The 19,053-nt window shown below is 40.1% G+C and overlaps 1 protein-coding gene across 1 annotated transcript in view; it reads left to right on the plus strand.

Annotated features, from left to right (window-relative positions):
• The first annotated feature begins 3,242 nt into the window (after positions 1–3,242).
• Positions 3,243–19,053, plus strand: part of SLC44A1 (solute carrier family 44 member 1) — a 62,910-nt gene continuing 47,099 nt past the window's right edge. The window contains exons 1-2 of the mRNA XM_062513936.1: positions 3,243–3,371; positions 17,636–17,725. Coding sequence (XP_062369920.1) covers positions 3,243–3,371; positions 17,636–17,725 — 219 coding nt within the window. The remainder of the gene's footprint in view (positions 3,372–17,635; positions 17,726–19,053) is intronic.

The following is a 19,053-nucleotide window of genomic DNA, read 5'->3' on the forward strand; positions in this document are numbered from 1 at the left end:
TTAACTAGATAGCACAAAATCTGAAAATTGTGATGTTACTGATGAGTCACTAACCTCGGAGGTATTTAAAGGATATGCAGATGTAGCACTAAGTGACATGGTTTAGTAGTGGACTTGGCAGCACTGGGTTATGCTCAGACTCAATGATTTTAGAGATCTTTTCCAATTGAAATGATTCCGTGATTCCACTTGCCATTAAAATGACAAGAGCTAAAAAAACCCAGTGTGATTCACAACTCACCCACATGTCAGTTTCTGGGTTTTTTGGAAACCTAACAAAACTCCTTTTCTAGTCACAAGGTCTCTATTGCCTCATTCTGCCTGTCAAAGGATCATTTCATATTTAAGTCATTGCAATGCTATTTCTAATCTTGGATATTCTACTATATTGATAGAATAGTAGATAACTCTGCAACTGAGTTAAGATTCAGAAAAAGAAAAATAGTTATACAGTTTCATGTGTTTAGGTTGTGTTCAAAGACAACTGCTGGGCCAGTAAACATTCTTTAAAACAGTCTGAGGTTAGCCAACGTGACACTCAACTACAAGAAGGACAGGATGGTCTGGAAAACTACAGGTTATGTTAGCATGATCTCAGCGCCCAGGAAGGTAGTGGGACAGATCACCTTGAGTGTGTTCACACAGAATATGCAGGACAATCAGGGGATCAGGCCCAGCCAGCATGGGGTTAGGAAAGTCATATCCTCTGTGACCAACACAATCTCCTTCTATGACAAAGTGATCTGCTTAGTACACAAGGGAAAGGCTGTGGATGTTGCCTTTCTGGGCCTGAGCAAAGCCTTTGACTCTGTCTCCCATAGTATTCTCCTAGGGAACCTGGCTGCTCATGACTAGGATATGTGTGTGGTTTGCTGGATAAAAAACTGTCTGAATGGTTGAGCCCAAAGAGTGGTGGTGAACGATGCCACATTCAGTTGGCAACTAGTCACTGGTGACCAGTACTAGGTTCAGTACTGAGGCCTATGTAACATATTTATCAATGACCTGGATGAGGGGATCGAGTGCCCCTTTGCTGTGCAGATGACACCAAATTGAGTGGGAATGTTGACACATGGAGGGTAGGGGGGTTCTGCAGAAGGATCTGGACGTGCTGCAGAGGTGGGCCAAGGCCCATGGTAAGAGGTTCAACTAGGCCAACTGCAAATGATACAACTAGCCAACAGGTCCTGCTCTGGATCACAATAACCCCAGGCAGTGCTACAGGCTGAGGGAGAAGTGGCTGAAATCTGCATGATGAAAGAGGGCCCAAGGATGCTGAACATGAACAGAGCCTGAACATGATCCAGCAACATGCCCAGATGGACAAGAAGGCAAAAGGCATCCTGGCCTGTATCAGCAATAGTGTGGCCAGCAGGAATATGGATTGTCCCCTTGTACTTGGCACTAGTGAGGCCACACCTCAAGCTCTGTGTCCAGCTCTGGGCCTTGCAGAAGGACATTGAGGTGCTGTAGCACGTCCAGAGAAGGGCAATGGAGCTGGTGAAGGGTATGAAGTACAAGTCTTATGAGAAGTGGCTGAAGGGAGCTGGGGCTGTTTTAGCCTGGAGAAAAAGAAGCTCTGGGGTGACCGTATTACTCTCCACAACTCCCTGAAAGGAGGCTGCACCCCGGAAGGAGTCCTTCTCCCAGGAAACAAGAACTGCCCTCAGGCTGGGCCAAGGGAGATTTATATCAGACACTATAAAACATTCTTCCACCATTAGGCTGGTCAAGCATTGTAACAGGCTGCCCAGGAAAGTGGTTGAGTCATCAACCCTAGAAGCGAAGCGTAGACATGGTGCTTGATTCTAATACAAATTCCTGGGTGCAAATGCGTTATGTACTACGAGGTCATATGAGGGGCTGTTTTCTTCCTCTCAGCGGGCGGGCTCTCAGACTCTTGTGAAGCTCTGCTGAGCAGAGCTTGGTTTCCACACGCAGCTGCCACCGCCCCGGCGCGCACCTTGCCGTGGGGAGAGTGGCGAGAGCAGAACGAGATAGCATCCCAACCACCTCCACAGGCACTGGCCGCCATTACCACACCGGAAGCGGCCGCGGCGCTCGGGGGACGGGGGGGGCGGGGCCGGGCAGGTACCCCCCGCCGCAGTGCACTGGTCCCGCCCCCTCCCGGGCCACGCCCTCCCGCGGGCTCCGCCCCTTCCCCGAGCGGCCGCGGGGGGGAGGGGGGTGAGGGGGCGCCGCGGCGGCGCTTGTGGTGCAGCCGTGCTCGTCTGACCGGGCCCCGCGGTCCCCGCCGCTTCGCCGGCGCTCCCTCCCTGCCGCGCTCCGTGCGCCCCGCACTACCACGCCGCCGCCCGGGGCGGGGGAGTCTCGGAGAGTGGATGCCTAGCGGGCACCCCCGGGGCAGAGACCTGCGGACGCCATGGGCTGCTGCAGCTCCGCCGCGCAGGTGAGTGGCCCGTGTCCCCCTTCTTCTTCCGACCCCGCCGTCCTCTGCTGCGCCCTGTCACACCCGCCCGCGGCCCCGCTGCCCGCCCCGCGGCTGTGCCCCCCCGGCCCCGGGTCTGCCCGTGTCGCTGTCCTGTGGCTGCGCAGCCGCTTGTCCCCTTCACAGCCGCGCTGACAGCCGCGCATCCCTCCTTGTGCCCCCCGCAGCACAGCTTCCCTCAGGCTAAGCACCGCTTTGCTGCCTCCCACCGCGGAGCTCCGCTTTCCTGTGGCAGTGCATCCCCCTCGCTACACCTGTAGCGCCGTTCTCCCGTGGCTGCGCACTCTCCTGCGTCCCAGTCTGTAACCACACTCTGTCATGGATGAGAACCCATTGCTTTCCCTCCCCACTTCACGCTCTTCCTCCAACAGCTCTGCCCTCCCGTGACTGCGACCACCTTGCTTTCCCCTTCCGTAGCCTGTTTCGTGGTTGGGTACAACCCCCTTACACCCATTCGCCCCACGCCTTCGTGCACATGAACTGTGCACGTTTTTGCTCCCTTTGTAGCTGTGCTTTTCCCGCTCGTGGCTGTGCACCCCCGTGTTCACCCTGCTCCCCCATAGCCTTGCTCTTTACCACGCAACGCACTTGCACCCTCTGCGTACTGCTCTGTGTGCTGCTTCTCCTGTGGATCATCTTCACCTTGCTCCTTCTTCCCCAGCCCTCCTTTGGTTTTGCAATCTGTGGTATACCCTGCTCCACTTCCCTGCTATGGCTGCAGCTGCAGACTACCAGTTCTCACCTGCCATCCTCGTAGTGCCTTGCACCACTGTCCTGTGATCTCTCCCCCGCCATGCCTCAGTACGTCTCCCTAGATAGCTCTGCATGCCCTGCCCTTCCCTGCAGCATGTTCTTTGGGGTCCCTACTGCCCCACCCGACAGAGAGGAGCTATTCCATGGGAGAAAAGTCACCAGGCCCAGGGTATCCCTCAAGTCCACTCCCCCTGGAAAGGGAGACGGTCCTAATCCTGGCCTCCTTCCTCATTCCTTGGCTGAGGGTTCAGGTGCCTCCCTACATCCATTTCCCTGTGTGTGATTGGTCCCGTGCGCATCTCTTGTTTCCGAGGTCGGTTTTTCTTTCTTCCCCCTCCCCCTTCGCTCTGCTTTGCCCTCACTGACTCCTTTTTTTCCCCAGAGTGGTGCTGCCAGGCAAGACACAATCGGGAGCTCCACCCAACGCTCCAGTTTGCGGCTCTGCTTCCTATTTTAACTTTGCCTTTGAACAACACGGCCAAAGCTGTGCTGTTTTTTTCGTGGCTCTTTTCTGAAGGCTGTAGTATGAACGATCACGACTTATGCCTTGGTTGTGCTTTTCTCGCTTGTAAATGTTAGTTTCCTTTGGCTGTATCACTTGCAGTGGCTGAATCCAGCTTCCAGCAGACTGCTTATGTGGGAAAGTCCGTCTCTACTGTCCCAGATGACTCATCACAGATAGGAGTTTTTGTAGCTCAGCCGTTCAGGCAGACTTTTATTTTTATATAAGAGCTCTGTCCTTCCAATGCAGAACACTGCGGAGAGCTGTCCAGTTGCAATAGGAAACAACCTTCCTGTGTAGCAAATATGCTGCAAAGAGGAAGGCAATCAGTTTTATGGTGCATGAACAAATGATCTGAATTAAGAGATATATGCTAAAATGTTAGGGGTGGATTTTGAAATTGTTCTGTCACTGCGGTAGACTGCCAGAGGATATTGTGAAGTCTGTATTGTTTGAGGTTTGCTAAAAACATGTTAGATAAACATCTGTCAGGAGTGGCTTAAGAAAAGCTGGTACAGGCTTGAAGCACTGAGAGTGAAGTTGATGTTTAGAAGTAGTATTTTGAAGCCTTTTCCAACCTCATTTTCTGTGATTCCTATCCAAATTGCTTTTCTTAAGTGTTTTGTAGGCCCTTTCTAGCTCTTCTGTATGAATTTGAATTGCAGTTCACAGTTCTTTTCTTAAAGGAAAATGCAGGCTTATTTGTGGGTAATATTAGACGATGAGTTGGTTTGCATATCTGGCCTGTTCATGGGTTTCAGCTGACTGATTTTGGGCTTTAGGAAAAGGTGTGTTCTACTGTATAATGTTAATAGTATTCTACTGAGCTTTTCATTTGCCTTCCTTATGTGTGGCAAGGTACGGTACAACAATTGAGCTTTGTACCCCATATACATATGACTGAAGTATAAAGAATAGCAGTTTATTTAATTTCCTAACTATAGACAATGATGTGTCTCCACATGAAATCCAAATCAGAGGCTAGTTGCCAGATATTTTATCAGAAGTTTTGTCTGGTATCTGGATTAAAGAAACCTTGCTGCATACCATACAGCAGTACATTAGGTCTTAATGTCTGTCCTGTCATCCCTTTTATCATTAAAAATAAATGTTGTGTTCCTTATCTACCATGGTCTTTGCACTTTTCCCTCTTAAATTTTTCCTGGGCAGGGGTCCATCAGACATTCCTTCACATTTCCTCTCCTCCTTTTTGCTTCTTCCTTTGTAGCTTCATATTAGTCTTTGACATAATCTCTTATCATGGATGCCCTCATTCCTTATGACTTTGTTTTTCAAGTAGATTTCTCATTAAGTTTATTTGTCAGCTCTAGCCTATTTGATCTTCATCTGCTAATACCCATTTCTGTTTTGACAGAAATGATTGCTTCTGTTTTGATTCTTCCAACCATCTAATCTGATTTCCAGGTCTCCAAGTCCCTTTCTCATGACTGCCACCTTCTCCTCTTATTTCTGATAATGCATCTACCTGTGACTGATTGTTGAACTGTATAGATTTCTTTGTAGTTTTATTCATAGCTTTTATTTCATACTCAGTTATCCTTTTTTTTTCTCTAGGTATGTTTCCTAGTTCCTTTGCTTTGGAGGCTGCCTAAAGGCCTTTATCTTAGGCCTTCTCTTACACCTCTTCCCCAGCAGAATCGAAAGGTTTCCAGAGAAAAACTGATTAGAATTGACATGTTTACCTTTATTCAGCACCGTTGATTGCTACTTATAGAGATGTATTCTCATATTTGTTTTCTGATTTTTTTGCCTTTTTAACTACCCAAGGCCCTGTTCATTCAGTGTTTATGTTTTATTTTCAAATTTTGGGTTTTTGCCTCCTGCTGCCATCTTATTTCCTTCCTAATTTTATTCTGAGCTGCTATTCTCCATCCTTAAAAATAAGTGCACTCTAGTCTATCTCCCTTCTTTTCCAAATTCTTGAATGGAGGAATGTGTGTTTGTTGTCACACATTCTTTCTTCTATCTTCATACTAAAGTAATTCCAGTCCAGATTCTGTGTTGCACTAAAATTGTCTTCAGTTAATATCTCTATAGGCTCTTTGTGCCTATGGACTTTTGAGGATTCCACATCTTTCTTACCCTCCTTGGTCTCTGTTGCTTTCAATACATGCATTTCAGCATATGTAATCTTCTACCACATGGTGTCTTATTCTCCCTGGGATGTCTGTAGTGCCACAGAATTTTCTGAGTTGGAAGGAACCCACAAGAATCATTGAATCCAGCTCTTAAGTGAATGGTCTGTACAGGGATAGTAGTGTTGTTTTGCAATTATTCACTACCTTCTACTCTCTGATTATGGTGTGTTTGCCACTAGTTCTGTCTGTGGTTACACTTCCAGCCTTTTCCCCCCTTTTGTTAGCTTCCTATTTTACCAAGTTTATTAGCTTTATCTGTTAAGAATCACGTTAAATTAAACTTAATGCGACCACACCAGACTATCTTCCAGATGAGCTCATTCTTTCTGTTGCTCCACTGCTGTTTTGCCTGCTGAGGTGATTAGAACTGAAGTACTTTTTTCCCCTTTCTTTCTTTCTTATTTTCATTTTGGTTTCCCATGTTTGCACCAAGTGCTTTCACTTCCCCTGGTGTATCTTCTGGAATCTCCACTATTTCTTTATCATCACAACTAGAATTCTTGTTTACTTCTTGTTCCTTTTCAGTGTTACCTGTTGTTTCTCCTTGGTTTTATGAGAGTGTCATCATCTTTTTTTCTTTGGGGGCTTGTGCAATTCTGTACTTATTTAGGATCACTAAGATGTAATTTTTTTTGTGCTTGCTGTCTCTTTACTATCACCATCTTGGACCTTGAGCTTGAGTACCTTGAGTAGAGAAAAGCTTGTGAAATGTCTGCAGCATCTTAGCAGTTGTCTTAAAGCAGTCTTGTTTACTTATTGTTAGTTATCATGAACAGATATTCCTAACATTTCTTTGAATTATAGTTTAGCCAAAGTGTGATTTTCATCCTATATGAGATAAAAATCTGAAAAGGAAGGGACAAATACTGAGGTGGAATTTCTGTCTCCTGTCTGGTGTTGCTGTTCCTTGTCAGTACCTTCAGGTTCTTTCATCCCACTGTCCTTCCTTGGCCATACCTTTATTATGAAATGGGTGTTGTCACAAGAAGGGTGCTTCTCTGGATGCATCTCTTTTGTCATGGATCTGCTGTGCAACAAAGCTTAACTTTCTTCTTACTTTTGATGGAGGTAACTCCAGTTTATGGGTTTTTTTCTTATGTTTGTGCTGTTTTGGAAATTATCTTCTCTTACCAAATGTAGGGGGATCTTTTGAGCAAATGGTGCTGAAGTTCTGAGTTGTTAAAATAATTGCATTTCTTTAAAATCTTTAGTTTTTGTGAGGAAGAAAAATGGAGTTGAGTGCTGGTATTACCTTCCCTTTCTTTTCTTTCTTCTCCTTTTCCAGTGTTATTTTCTTCTATGTCACAGCATCAATCCATTTTAAAACTGGGTTTTCAGGTAGTAACCGTTGGAGTTTCACTCCTATGTTGCCACAGCTGTTAGGCTGTGCTGTAAATCTGTTTGTTTGAACGAACCCATACAGGTTTTTTGTTTGCTTTTAAGCAAGAACACTTATTTTACAGAATAACTCAAATTGCTCCACTGATCTAGTTTATATCACAGTTCTGTAAAGTTTGCATTGTTACATCTGAGGGGACAGAAATTCATAGATAGTGAAATGGAATTAGGTGCGGGGAGTGACAGATCTTAAACTGCTTTCTCATGGAATAACTGTAACACCTAATCCATTCTCTCATCCTGATGTTCTACAATGGAAGTAGCTGATGACTGGTAGTTAAAAGGTGTTTGCTTTGGCAGCATGTTATAGGAAACAAGGCAATTTATTGAAGTCTTAGTGTTTGTGTTGCACTTGGGAAATGCTGTGTGTGTTTAAAATAAATTTACAGCTTTTTAAATTAGTGACTTAATCTATGATATGTGTGAGAGAAACTTGAAATATTTCTGAAAACTGGAGGCATGACTGGGAAAAACAAAGCATGTTATTCTTGGTGGTTTTAGTGGTGGTCTTGGTTTTTGAAAGAGACTGTATGAACTTCCCCTTATAAGAGGAAATGAAGACAGATCATCCCTTAACTTTCCCTTGAGCATCTGCTATCAAAACAACATTGAATAAATCTGGAATTCCTGATTTTTTGAAAAAATGGGTAGTTCTGCTGGAACATCTCCTCCGACCGTTATGGGAGATACAGATTACTAATTGTACATCAGCTGTATATCTTCAGTTGTCAGAGGTTCTTGCAGTCACGTGAGTTTAAGGGGCATCAAAACATGCTTGTTTAATTTTGGGGATGGGTACCATCATGGAAGAAGACCAGACAAATAATGGTGAGAAGAAACAGAATGAGTTGTGAATTCTCCTTATAGCAGATAGGAAGCCTGATTTCCCAATCAGTATATTGACAGTAGATGAGTCTTCTGTTCTAGCCTCTGTTAAGCAGATGTAGTATGAAGGATGAAGTATACAAGAACATGCTAATGATAAGGTATCTCATGGAATTGCTTCTGTATTTCTGGTCTCTAAGCTCTGTTAGTTTCCTGTGGAGCATGAGATGTCCTTTTATAAATGCTGTCACGAGCAACTGCACAACTTATGCAAATAATTCCTTTCAGTCTTAACATAGAAATATTTCAACTGCATAGATACTTGTGAGTATTCTGTAAAATTAATTGTGTTTTTCCTATTGAGGACTAACTGATCTGAGGTTCAGACTACCCTTTGGTTGTATCACTTCTTAAAATTTGTAGATAGTGAGTTATTTCCTTTACTTTGTCAGGTAATTTAAGCATCGACACTTTAAGAACTTCAGGAGGTGGTCATTTATACTGGGAACAAGCATGGGACATAACATCCTTATTTTTTTTTTTAATGAAATGAGAAGAGTTTTGGAGAAGATTGATTATCACATTTTTAATAGTGAGTGCTAAATCCAAAGCTTCTGTTTTTGTAATCTATTTGGCATTAAGACTGCTGTCAGCCATCAGAGTTTTAGGTTAATCATTGTGAGGGGATGTTAAGTATCACCCTACTGAGGGCTTTTATTTGTTATTTGGAAGAAATGAATGTTTTTAAAGTTGAAGTTGTTGCCTGTCTTTATGCTGCTTTCTCTGAAGACAAGCTTTGGCAGTAACTGTGCATCCCTCTTCCATAATTGAGCTGACTATAAATTTTGTTCTAATGAACTTAGCCCAGTGATTTCTTTTGTGAAAAGTAGAATTTGCAAACCGATTCAACAGAAACGGTCTTTGATATTTTATATCTTTCTTCCTTTGAAACAGCTTTTGGAAAACTCTGTAAATTTTATGCTTATCTTCTAGAAATGGTTATGCAATGTTGTCAGGCCACTTCTACCTGTTGACTAAACTGATTGCTAGTTTTTTGCCTTTGTTTTAGAAAACTGTACTGAAAGCTTAGCTATAAAATTTAGAGAAAGAGTTTGTGTTGATGAATATCTAGTATAATTCTTTTTAGGTCATTCAACCACTTTGACATTTCCTAGACGTAGGCAGTAAAGAAATGTCATTGCATTCATTTGCCTGCTTTTGCTAGACCCCCTCTTCTTTTCTTTTATATTTTTTTTCTTTTTGTTCATTTTGTTCTGTTTTCTTATTTTAAATCTTTTAGGTAAGCAATTTTCTAATGTGGAATAGAAGTGTATAATTGTATGACAGCAGCCTCAAGAGCATCTGTATGTATATTTAAGAAGAGGGAAGTGTCAACTTTGTTTTCAAGTTCAGCTTTACAGTCCAAAAATTTTGTTTTCTCTGCTTTAATAATGTTTTCAACACCCAGTATGCAATGCACTATAAGAATAGAAGATGACTTCTGGTATATTGGAAAGCTGATTCCATACTGCACTTTTACATGATAGTTTCTAGCCGCTGCTGTTTTTATCAGTAGTGTTGCTAGACTATAGTGGAGAGCATGATGAGCAGAATATGGTGACTTGTACCTGATAGTATATATTATGTCTGCTCTTAATTAATGTAGTTAAGCAGCTGTCTACAACAATGAACACTGGCCTGTTTTGGTTTGGTTTTGTTTTAAATTGAAGTCACTCTTGCTGCTCTCCAGATATATTATTTGACTGAGGAAGAGACCTCTGACTGTTGTATACAGATCTACAGAAACAAAACAGGAAACCTATTTAAGTGCTTTGTTCAAGGTCATGATAACCATGTCCTGCGAATGCTTTGTCAGACTTCCCATAGTTTGCTTTCAAAAACTGCAAAATTATTGCCTAATTATAAGGAGTTATGCTTATGTAATAAGCTAAGGGCTTGACATCTTTCCTTTTCCATCCTCCTCCCACTTTTTCTTACAGAAATCAGATAGAGCTTTCTTAGTATTAGTTTCTGTTAATCTAATATACTGTGTCCTCAAGCACTGCCCTCTTATTGTAATCCTGAGGGTTTTTCTTTGTTGTAATGCCAGAATTTTGAACCTGTAAATCAAGAGTTTTTGTTTAAGCAGCTGTGGTTTTTACTTGGCAAACACATTTGAATATAGGGTGCATTTTGAGGGAATATGTATAAAGCCTCTATGAATGCCTCTGTAAGTGGCAACCCTGTTCCTTCTCACAGCAGTGCTTTGCAGGCCATGAGCTCTTAATGAGCTGTGATGTCCTTGGTCTTGCATTTACAACAAGACAGTGCAAGGAACAGGAGCAGCATTTTCTATGGAATATCTTCCACATTTCATGTTGAGACTAGTAACTTAGGAGTTCTGCCCTGGGATTCCTGGTGGCTTTTTTAGGTGTGTCTCAATGTGATAAAGCTAACATTTGAAAGTCAAATGTATATTTTTAATTTTATGTTTTACTAGTCCTAAATCAGAAAATATTTTGTAATTTGAGATTTGCAGTCTGTAGAAGTAATTAAATTTGAAATTCCATGAAACAAGTTGATGAAAAGGTAGAAAATTCAAATTAATACAGTAACTTGGTATGTGCAAAATGTCTTCAGAAGTAAAGAAATGTTATGATTTTTCTGGTTTGTGGTTTTTTTGAGAAGGGATGTAGGTTTTGGGGGGGTTTTGTGATTTGGTTTTGTTATTTTGGGTTTTATTATTGTTACTGTTTTGGTTTTGTTTGCATGACTGATTTTTTATTAATGATAAAGAACCATGAAAGCACCAAAATTGCATTGATATGGGTATTTTAAGCCCCTGAAAAATATTGCTGTGATATTTGTAAAGTATCCTTATTTATTGTTCATTTGAAATAAATACTTAATACTGTATAATGAAGAAAAGGTACAATAGCTAAATACCTTTGAGATCTAAAAACAGAGCTTTTGTCTGCAGATGGCCTGATCTCTAAACTTCAAAACTGCAGCAGGTGTGCTGATCATGTCAGCTTTATTTAATCAGCTGTGTTGTGTTTTGAGATAAATATTTAAGTTGTTGATTGAGGTGGAGGTATGTAATCAAGGAGTTTTGAAGCAATGTTTAATATGAATTAACTGTAAAGATGTGTGGAAGAGACATGGCATATGCTACATTCAAGAGTGAAGTCCCCATGTATGAAATTTCAGGGTAAATATCCTTATATTGCACCATTAGTAATACTGTGATACTTTATGTAGTCTCAATTTTGTTTACATTATGTTAGAAACTTACAAATACTGTTGGTGCAGTCAGCGAACATTAGTGAAATAGGAGATGTGGACATACTGAATTGGTGACATTCTTAATATCTGAAGAGAAGCAAAGTATAAATTCATTACCTTTTTCTGGATAAAGCAGTATTATACCATCAGAACACTTTTTTAGCATTATGTCTGAATTTCATACATAACAGGAAGGTGTATCTTTTTAGGGGACTGGATATTGGAGTACAAGTGGTGAAATGTGAAGTTGTTCAGAAAATAAGGATGTGGGTGTCTGTATGTAAAATACTGGTATATGGCTCTAGGTCCAAAGTGTGACTAGTGTCTGCTTTGCAGTAAATTGAAAAATACACTGTTCTGTAATGAGATTGAAGCAGAAATTCCACAAAAATGGATGTTGGACTCCACTGCGAGTTGCATGTCCTATTATGCAGTCCCTTTTGTAATTGCCCCAAGGTGTTTTGGCTTCTTTCTAGAGATGACTGGGCCATGCTGCACTAGTGTTACAGTGACAAGCCCTTCCTGTAAATGGGAGACATTGCTTCAGTTTTTTAAGTCTTTGGCAACTCAAGCTTCTGCCTCCCATGAGAATGCAACCACTAGCAAGCTCTTGAAGGTTGGAAAACTACTACTCTTCCCCAGAGGTAGATCCAGGCCAAATCTACATTAACAATTATTTTACTGTGCTTATTGGAGGTATTTTAATTGATACAATGTGGTTCATTCTTCCTGGGAACTGGTATAATTTAGTAGAGTAAGAGTTTACAGTAGCTGATGCGTGTTTCTGCCCTAGTAGTAATGGAGGTGTACCAATACTATGCTTTATAATAAACAAGTTTTATTGTGAATCTGAGAGATTGTCTGAACTAATGATAGAGTGCTGAAAGCTGCTGTTTAGTGCTTTGTCTGAGCACCTTATAGGTCAGTCATACAGAGGAATTCTGTAGGTAATGGTGAACATTTTGTATAAGTCATCCATGTACAGGGTTCTTGGTGCAGTAAGCTAAGGGCATATGTGAAAATGTAACATGGTTGATAATGTCATGAACTGAAAATAGGTTTCATTCTATAAGACTTGGTTCTGTGTACTTATGAAGTGGTTTTGCCACATGAAAGTTTAATAGACAGAACTGGTTTACTTGAGTTTTACTTTTGTTCTCAGAAGCATACTTGTGTGAGGAATTGAGTGTGTATGCTTGGGGTCAGGACTTGTGGTCTCTTTTGCTTTAGGATCGAGGTCTGTTCAGAGGTGGAAGAAGTTTCATTAGGATAATACGCAGCTGCTGCTAATTCTTTCAAACAGCTGCATAGTGTAGAAAAGTCTACTGTCTTGGACAAAAAAATGCCATACCTGTTAAACCTGGAAAATTACTCTCTTGCATTAGAAACAGTTTGGAAAACTAGTAAATTATGGCTCGTCTTATTTGTTGGCGGAATGCTTCACAGTAAAGGTCAACACGTGATTAATACTGTTCTCTAGCTTGTAAAGATGTAAAAAGAGTAAAATACCATCTCCTTAAATGGCCATTAGGAAACACTGATAAATGTTTCAAGAGCTATCTTTTTTCTGTGGGGGTAAGTTTCAATAGCATTTGAATGTACAGGGTTAAACTTGGGTTGCAGGACAGCTTCTGAACTGGATGACTTCTTGGTCATCACTTTTTAACCTGGCTTACCCATTTCCCAAGGAGCCATTCTCTTACCTGTCATTTGGTGGTATGTACTCTATTGCAAATGGACTCTCCAATTCTGAAGGGTTGAACTTGCATCGTAGGTGTGAAATTTATGTATTCTATACTCAGTGCTACCAGAATAAACCAAATGCTCTTTATGTGGTCAGTTGAATCTCTGGTATTTTAGCAGAGTCAGTCTGCCTTCTAGGAAAGGTAGGTGTTGCAGGACTCCAGCCATTTCCAGTGAAGATGCCAACCAGGACGAGAATCCTTTTTTGCCTTTAAAGGCCATTTATTAATGCTGTGTGCACACTGTGACTGTTTGTCTTCTATGAAGATAGTTAGCTACACAATAATTTCTGAATTCTAATTTAAATAAACAAAGAGCAGTTATGTCAATTTACTCTTCTGTATTGAACTACAGTTGTATGTATTCTGAGTCAGGAAGTTTCATCAAGGTGATGAAAAACCAGAGAATTTAAAGGAAATGTAGTTAGATTAATATGGTTCCTGGGATAAGGTTTTGTAACAAATTATCTGAACAACAAGTGTACTTAACTATCTGAAAGAAGTTGTGACTTTATTCTTACAACCTTTGTGTTCATATACAAATTGGAATACACTCTCCAGCTGCTATAGCCAAAGTGGAGCCTAGAGTATAACCTCTAGGCTCTCACATGCTACTCCTTTTCATCCAGTGGCTGTAACTCATGCCAGTCATTCACTGAATTGTCCTTAGTTCAGGCCAACTGCCTCACTAGCACCTGAATTTTCTTCTTCTAGAAATGTGTCATCTGACCACTGCAAGACTTTTCTTTCTGCAACCATCATGATGTTGCAACACCATCAGCTGATGGCAGATTCCTTCTTTATCCTAATCTTATTCACATTTTGCTACTTACCCATAGCTTGATTATCTGTGTATGTAGTGCTGCAGATGTTCTTTAATAGGCTTCTTGCTTCAGTCTCATCACTCCCAAATTTTACATTGTATGAAACATGTTGTGTTCAAAATAAATTCTCTGTAGTCTCCTGTTGAAAGGCTGCATTTTTTCATCTTTTTATGCTCTTATATGGGTTTCACTCTGGTTATGGCACATGAGTGCTTGTATGGCAGTATCCAGTACTGCTGTTACAACAGTGAAAGTGTTTCTGGCTGTGCCAGTTCTGACAATCCTGTAAGAAGTATATTGCAATATGCAGAGGAAACCTACTCTTTGGTGCTGCAAAGGTACATTTGGGAAGTAGCAGCAAGAAAGAAATCTGAAAGAGGGATTTCTGGTTTTGCTCTGGAATGATTGGATGCAATGAATGCCAAGAAAATAACCTCTTTTTATTTTGTATTTACATGCAAGTGCTTTTAGTCTTGAGAATGTGTAGCTCTGAATTCAGCCAGTGAAAACCAGTAGTTAATGTCCTAACATTCTTCTCACTTCCTCTTCTGCAAGAGAAGTCTTAATTGTAGACATCCAGTTTTCTAGGTTTGTAGTACTAAAGCACGGTTGTAAAACTGTGACACCTGAGGGTTCTGATTTGGTTTCGAGTTTGCTAAGTCTTGTACAAAATGGAAAGGTGTAAGCTTCTGGACACACTCATCTGGATTCTTAAGTAAATAACTTGTAAAATGAGCACAAAAAAGCTCTTATGAGCAGGTATTGTTCCCAACCTGCAAGTTTGTCTTGGGGAGAAAGAGTGGTTTGCCAGCCTTCCACTTCTGACTGATAGTGCTCCAGATTCTCTGTGCTTTCATGACAGTGCATGCTTTGTTAATGGCAAGAATGTCCTTAGAGAGCATAGTATGAATTATGAAAGCTCTGTTTTAAGGGAAAACTTGACAATACTGCAGGTTCCCAATCTGGAAGAAAAGATGAAATGAGCAGAAGTGCCGATTTAGGCAAAGCATGTCTGCTAAAATGTTATGGTATTTCAGTCACAATGGAGACAAAGCGTAGTTTACAGATTGCAGAACAAACAACATTTGTTAGACCTTATGTTGCCCGTGGATTGACAATTTATGTTGCCAAAGCTTGAAAATCAGCCTGAGAAAATGTCTGAGGGTGTAGAGTAGACAGGGAGCAATCACCGAAGAGACACAGACGCCAGCATCAAAGACAAGGAAGGATAAAGGATTGTGAAGCTATGGAAGAGGATTCAGAGGAAATCTGGAATACAAAAAGGCAAATAGTAGAATGGGAAGAAAATAGTAGACCGATAACAGTAGCTAGTTTGGGTTTTAGTGAGGTCTGAGGACAATTTTAAGCACATATAATTTCATACCTTGTTACCATGCTAGGTGGTTAAATTGTAAGTTAGTATGTATCTAGTACCTGTTGAGTTTCCTCCAAGGATACTTTTTGTTTAGAATGCCTTCCTGGAGTTTGTTGCTTGGTCTTTGTTTGTTTTAATTTTGTTTTGTTGATTTTTTTTTTTAAAAAAAAGAAAAGGGGTTTGGTTTTTTTGCCAGAGTAAGAACCACAGACAGAAAATCAATTTATTGTGTAACTTTCTGACATAATGGCATCTCAAGTTTTCTTGACGTATAAATTGCAGTCCACTTAGTAAGTAAAATGGATTACTTATGGTAATTGTGACTAGCCAGGCAACTGAAAATCTTGCCAGAGCTATTCTAGAGGCTTTTAAAAATCCTATTAAAAGATTTTGTATGCAGATGGTACAGAGAGGATTAAAAAAAACCCAAACCAACAAAACAAGCAAAGCACACCCTGCAGTGCCTTTTGCTGCTCCCTCTGTTGCCAAGGGCAGTTTGCTTGTAAGACAGCAGCTGTAGCTGAAATTTATCTCTGCTGTTTGTAAATAAAAGTAAATTTCTAAAGAATCTAGAGTTCTTGAAGTGAATTTAGGAATAGGAAGCATGAAGCCTTACATATTTTATGCAATTATGATTATGCTAATTATAGCAACATAAATGTCACAAACTTGTTGTAAATGTTAAATTTGGAGAGTGTGTTAGTTTTAAGTGTGAACTGCCTGGATCAGAAGATTCAGTTTTGTTGAATGTGGGTTGTAGAGTGCATAATGTGACCTTTTAGCATCTCTCACTACTGAGTAAAATCTATTGAGTAAAATCTAAAGAAGTTTAACTGCTCAGAACCTACAGTGAATTGGCAGTTTGAATTGAAACAGTATTTATCACATCTGTAAAGCTATATCACATCTGTAAGTGGAACTTCTTTAGTAAAAGATTGCAAAAATTAGCATGGTATTCCCCAATACAAAGCTGTGCTACTTAGAAAACTGTATTTTTTTGAAGTGTAATGCATGCAGGATTTCATTCGTTTACCTAGTTTTTAGCTTCTAATGGTAGTATTTGAAAAGATTGCTTTGTGCTTGTGAATTAAAAAAAGTCAAAGTCATGAATACCAAATAAATCTTCTTGCTAATATAATGTAAGTTACATGCTATTGCTTTTTAAAAAAATTAAAAATATGCAAAATAAATACTGGAGATAAAAGCTGTTGACATTTCATCCAGCCATTCTGTTTTAATTCAGCACTGACATTTGCTACCTTGTCATCCAAATCTTGAAGATTCTTTAGAGTCTTAAGAGTAAAAAAATAAATTCACAATTTGAATAGGTTATCCCCTTTGCTCTGTCTCTGGAGAGAACAGTGTGTATGTAGTCTCCTTATATCAATCTCCTTTTCTTCCTCAAGGATTAAAACAGTGTCTGCAGTCAATATATCTGAAGATTCACTATTTGGGAGTCTGCTGATAAAACTTGCCTGTGTAACTGTGATTTTTAGAAGTAGCTGTAATCATTATTTTTGTTATAACAAATTCTGATTTGGTGGTTAGTTTTGTATTACAGCTTGTGCTTATTCTTTTCCTGAAACCTTTTTTTGCCTAAATGACTATAAGACTCTAATTCTTAGCAATATATACATACTTGAGGATTTTTACCTCATGAACGGCAAACTATCTGAATTGCTTGCAACTACCTCCATCACTCGGTATACTCGGTATTCCAGCCTTTAAGTATGCAACTTTCCTTTCTGGTACCATAGCAATACAGATGAAGGATTTCTTCACTGAAGTGTTGAGCTCGGCTGCCTTAAGGCAGGTAGAAAACTGTTTCTTAAACAGTAATTTATTGCACCCTTTCTACATGCATAGTTCTTGTTCAGCCCGCTAGTAGTATTTGAAAACTTAAGGGTTTTTGAAAAGTTTAATCCTTTATCCTTCCTGGAAATCAGATTACTGAAAGGTAGCTATGGAAGACTGCAATAGGAGATATTGTCAATTTCATGCCATTAATTTCTGTTTTCTCTTAATAAAAAGGCAAGTGAAAATAATCTGTTCTGTGGATAATCATCTGTAAATTTCTGGAAAAAATAACTTTTTTTTCTGGGTAATAAAGTATTTGGTGATACAGTTCCTGTGGAGGCATTTCTTTTGGAATCTTACATGAGCCTTACTATTTAAGTCTTTCAACCAAGCTTCTTCAACTATTTTGGCATTTAAAGATGGCTCCTGCTGTAGGTAAATTACCTGCAGAATAATTTTCTGCCTTCTTCTATTATGAGCAGACAATTAAAGTGTTGTTAACCTTATCTCTTTCTTCTCACATAAGAGTTCCAAGCGAGAGTGGAAGCCTCTGGAAGACCACAGCTGCACAGATGTACCATGGCTGCTCTTATTTATCCTCTTCTGTATAGGAATGGTGAGTAAAACGCTGAGGCTTTTGTAAACATTATATCATTGAAGAGTTTGCATTCATATGAACGGACTTTTAAAACCTGTCGGTAACTTAATCACTGGCAAAGGTCAGGATATATTTTCATAGGAACCATCAGCTGTAGAACAGAAATGGGTAGTGTATTCATATAAAAGGCCTTTGGTAAGGATCCATGATTTATTGTTGGTGCCAGTTCTTGCTCCAGCTTTTCTTCCCCTGAAATTGCAGTCTCAATGGTAAGTGATTTTTCAGCATTGTGAATTATCACTTGACTCATGTTCCTTATGGGACTCTGCATGTCCCAGAAATGATAGCTGAGAGTCTGGTAAACAATTCTGTGAATCACAGTAGACTTTTTTGTGAGAAACAAAGATTCTGACTAACAAAGAATTAACTGGGTTTCTGTTTATTTGTTAACTTATTTTTATTTTATACTTAGTAGAAGCAGCTATTGTTATCAACCTTATTACTAATTCACTAACTATTCATATTAATATTACTAATTACTAACAACTAATTACTAATTCAAAGTTTTAATGGTTCTAGCCTCTGTGATGAAACCATCACCTTTTCCAAGTTAGCCTCGGAACTCTACACTTTTTATTAAAAGACCAAACCTCCAAAAGTTGCAAATTAATGAAAACTAGAAGTACACTTCTTTCCGTCTTGTTTTGTTTCATGGACCTATGTTTGCTACTTAAACAGGGAATGTGTATTGCTGTCATGTACTGCTGTGTTGCAAGCAGGTGTCTTTAGGGGGATTTGGGACTTAGGTGCTCTCAGCTGTCTTTTCTGCTCTCCCTCTGCCTCTGGTGTTTGGAATAATTCCACTGAAAAGTTTATTCTACTTTCTCCAGGGTGTTTTTCAATGGTTGGACTTCAAATGTAAAAATTGTAATTATTGTAATTACTATAATTATAAAATATTATTATTTAAAATAATATGACTTATGGTGTCACTGTAAAGTGAATATCTTAAAATTGCAAAAAGCACAGTGTTCCTGAAACAAGTAGCTCTCTTTTGCATTTTTTTTCTGGTTTTATTGATGTTCCCTGGTTATTCGGTTATACTTCCCTCTTGCCCCAGTTGTAAATTAGTTTTCTGTGCATGAGTGTCCCAAACTTTCCTGTGTAAGCAATGTAATATACAGAGCAATCATGTGACTGGGTCACATAGTTACTGTCCTAGGGGACTTCACTTGCATGGTGAACCACCCACATTTTCACTGTTCCATGCCAATGTCCTATTGTCAATTGCCAATGACCTGTTGTCATCATTTCATCTGACCCTGCCACTGCCATCTGTTGCTCCA

Source organism: Cinclus cinclus, chromosome Z, assembly GCF_963662255.1.
Source record: "Cinclus cinclus chromosome Z, bCinCin1.1, whole genome shotgun sequence".
Taxonomy (NCBI): Eukaryota; Metazoa; Chordata; class Aves; order Passeriformes; family Cinclidae; genus Cinclus; species Cinclus cinclus.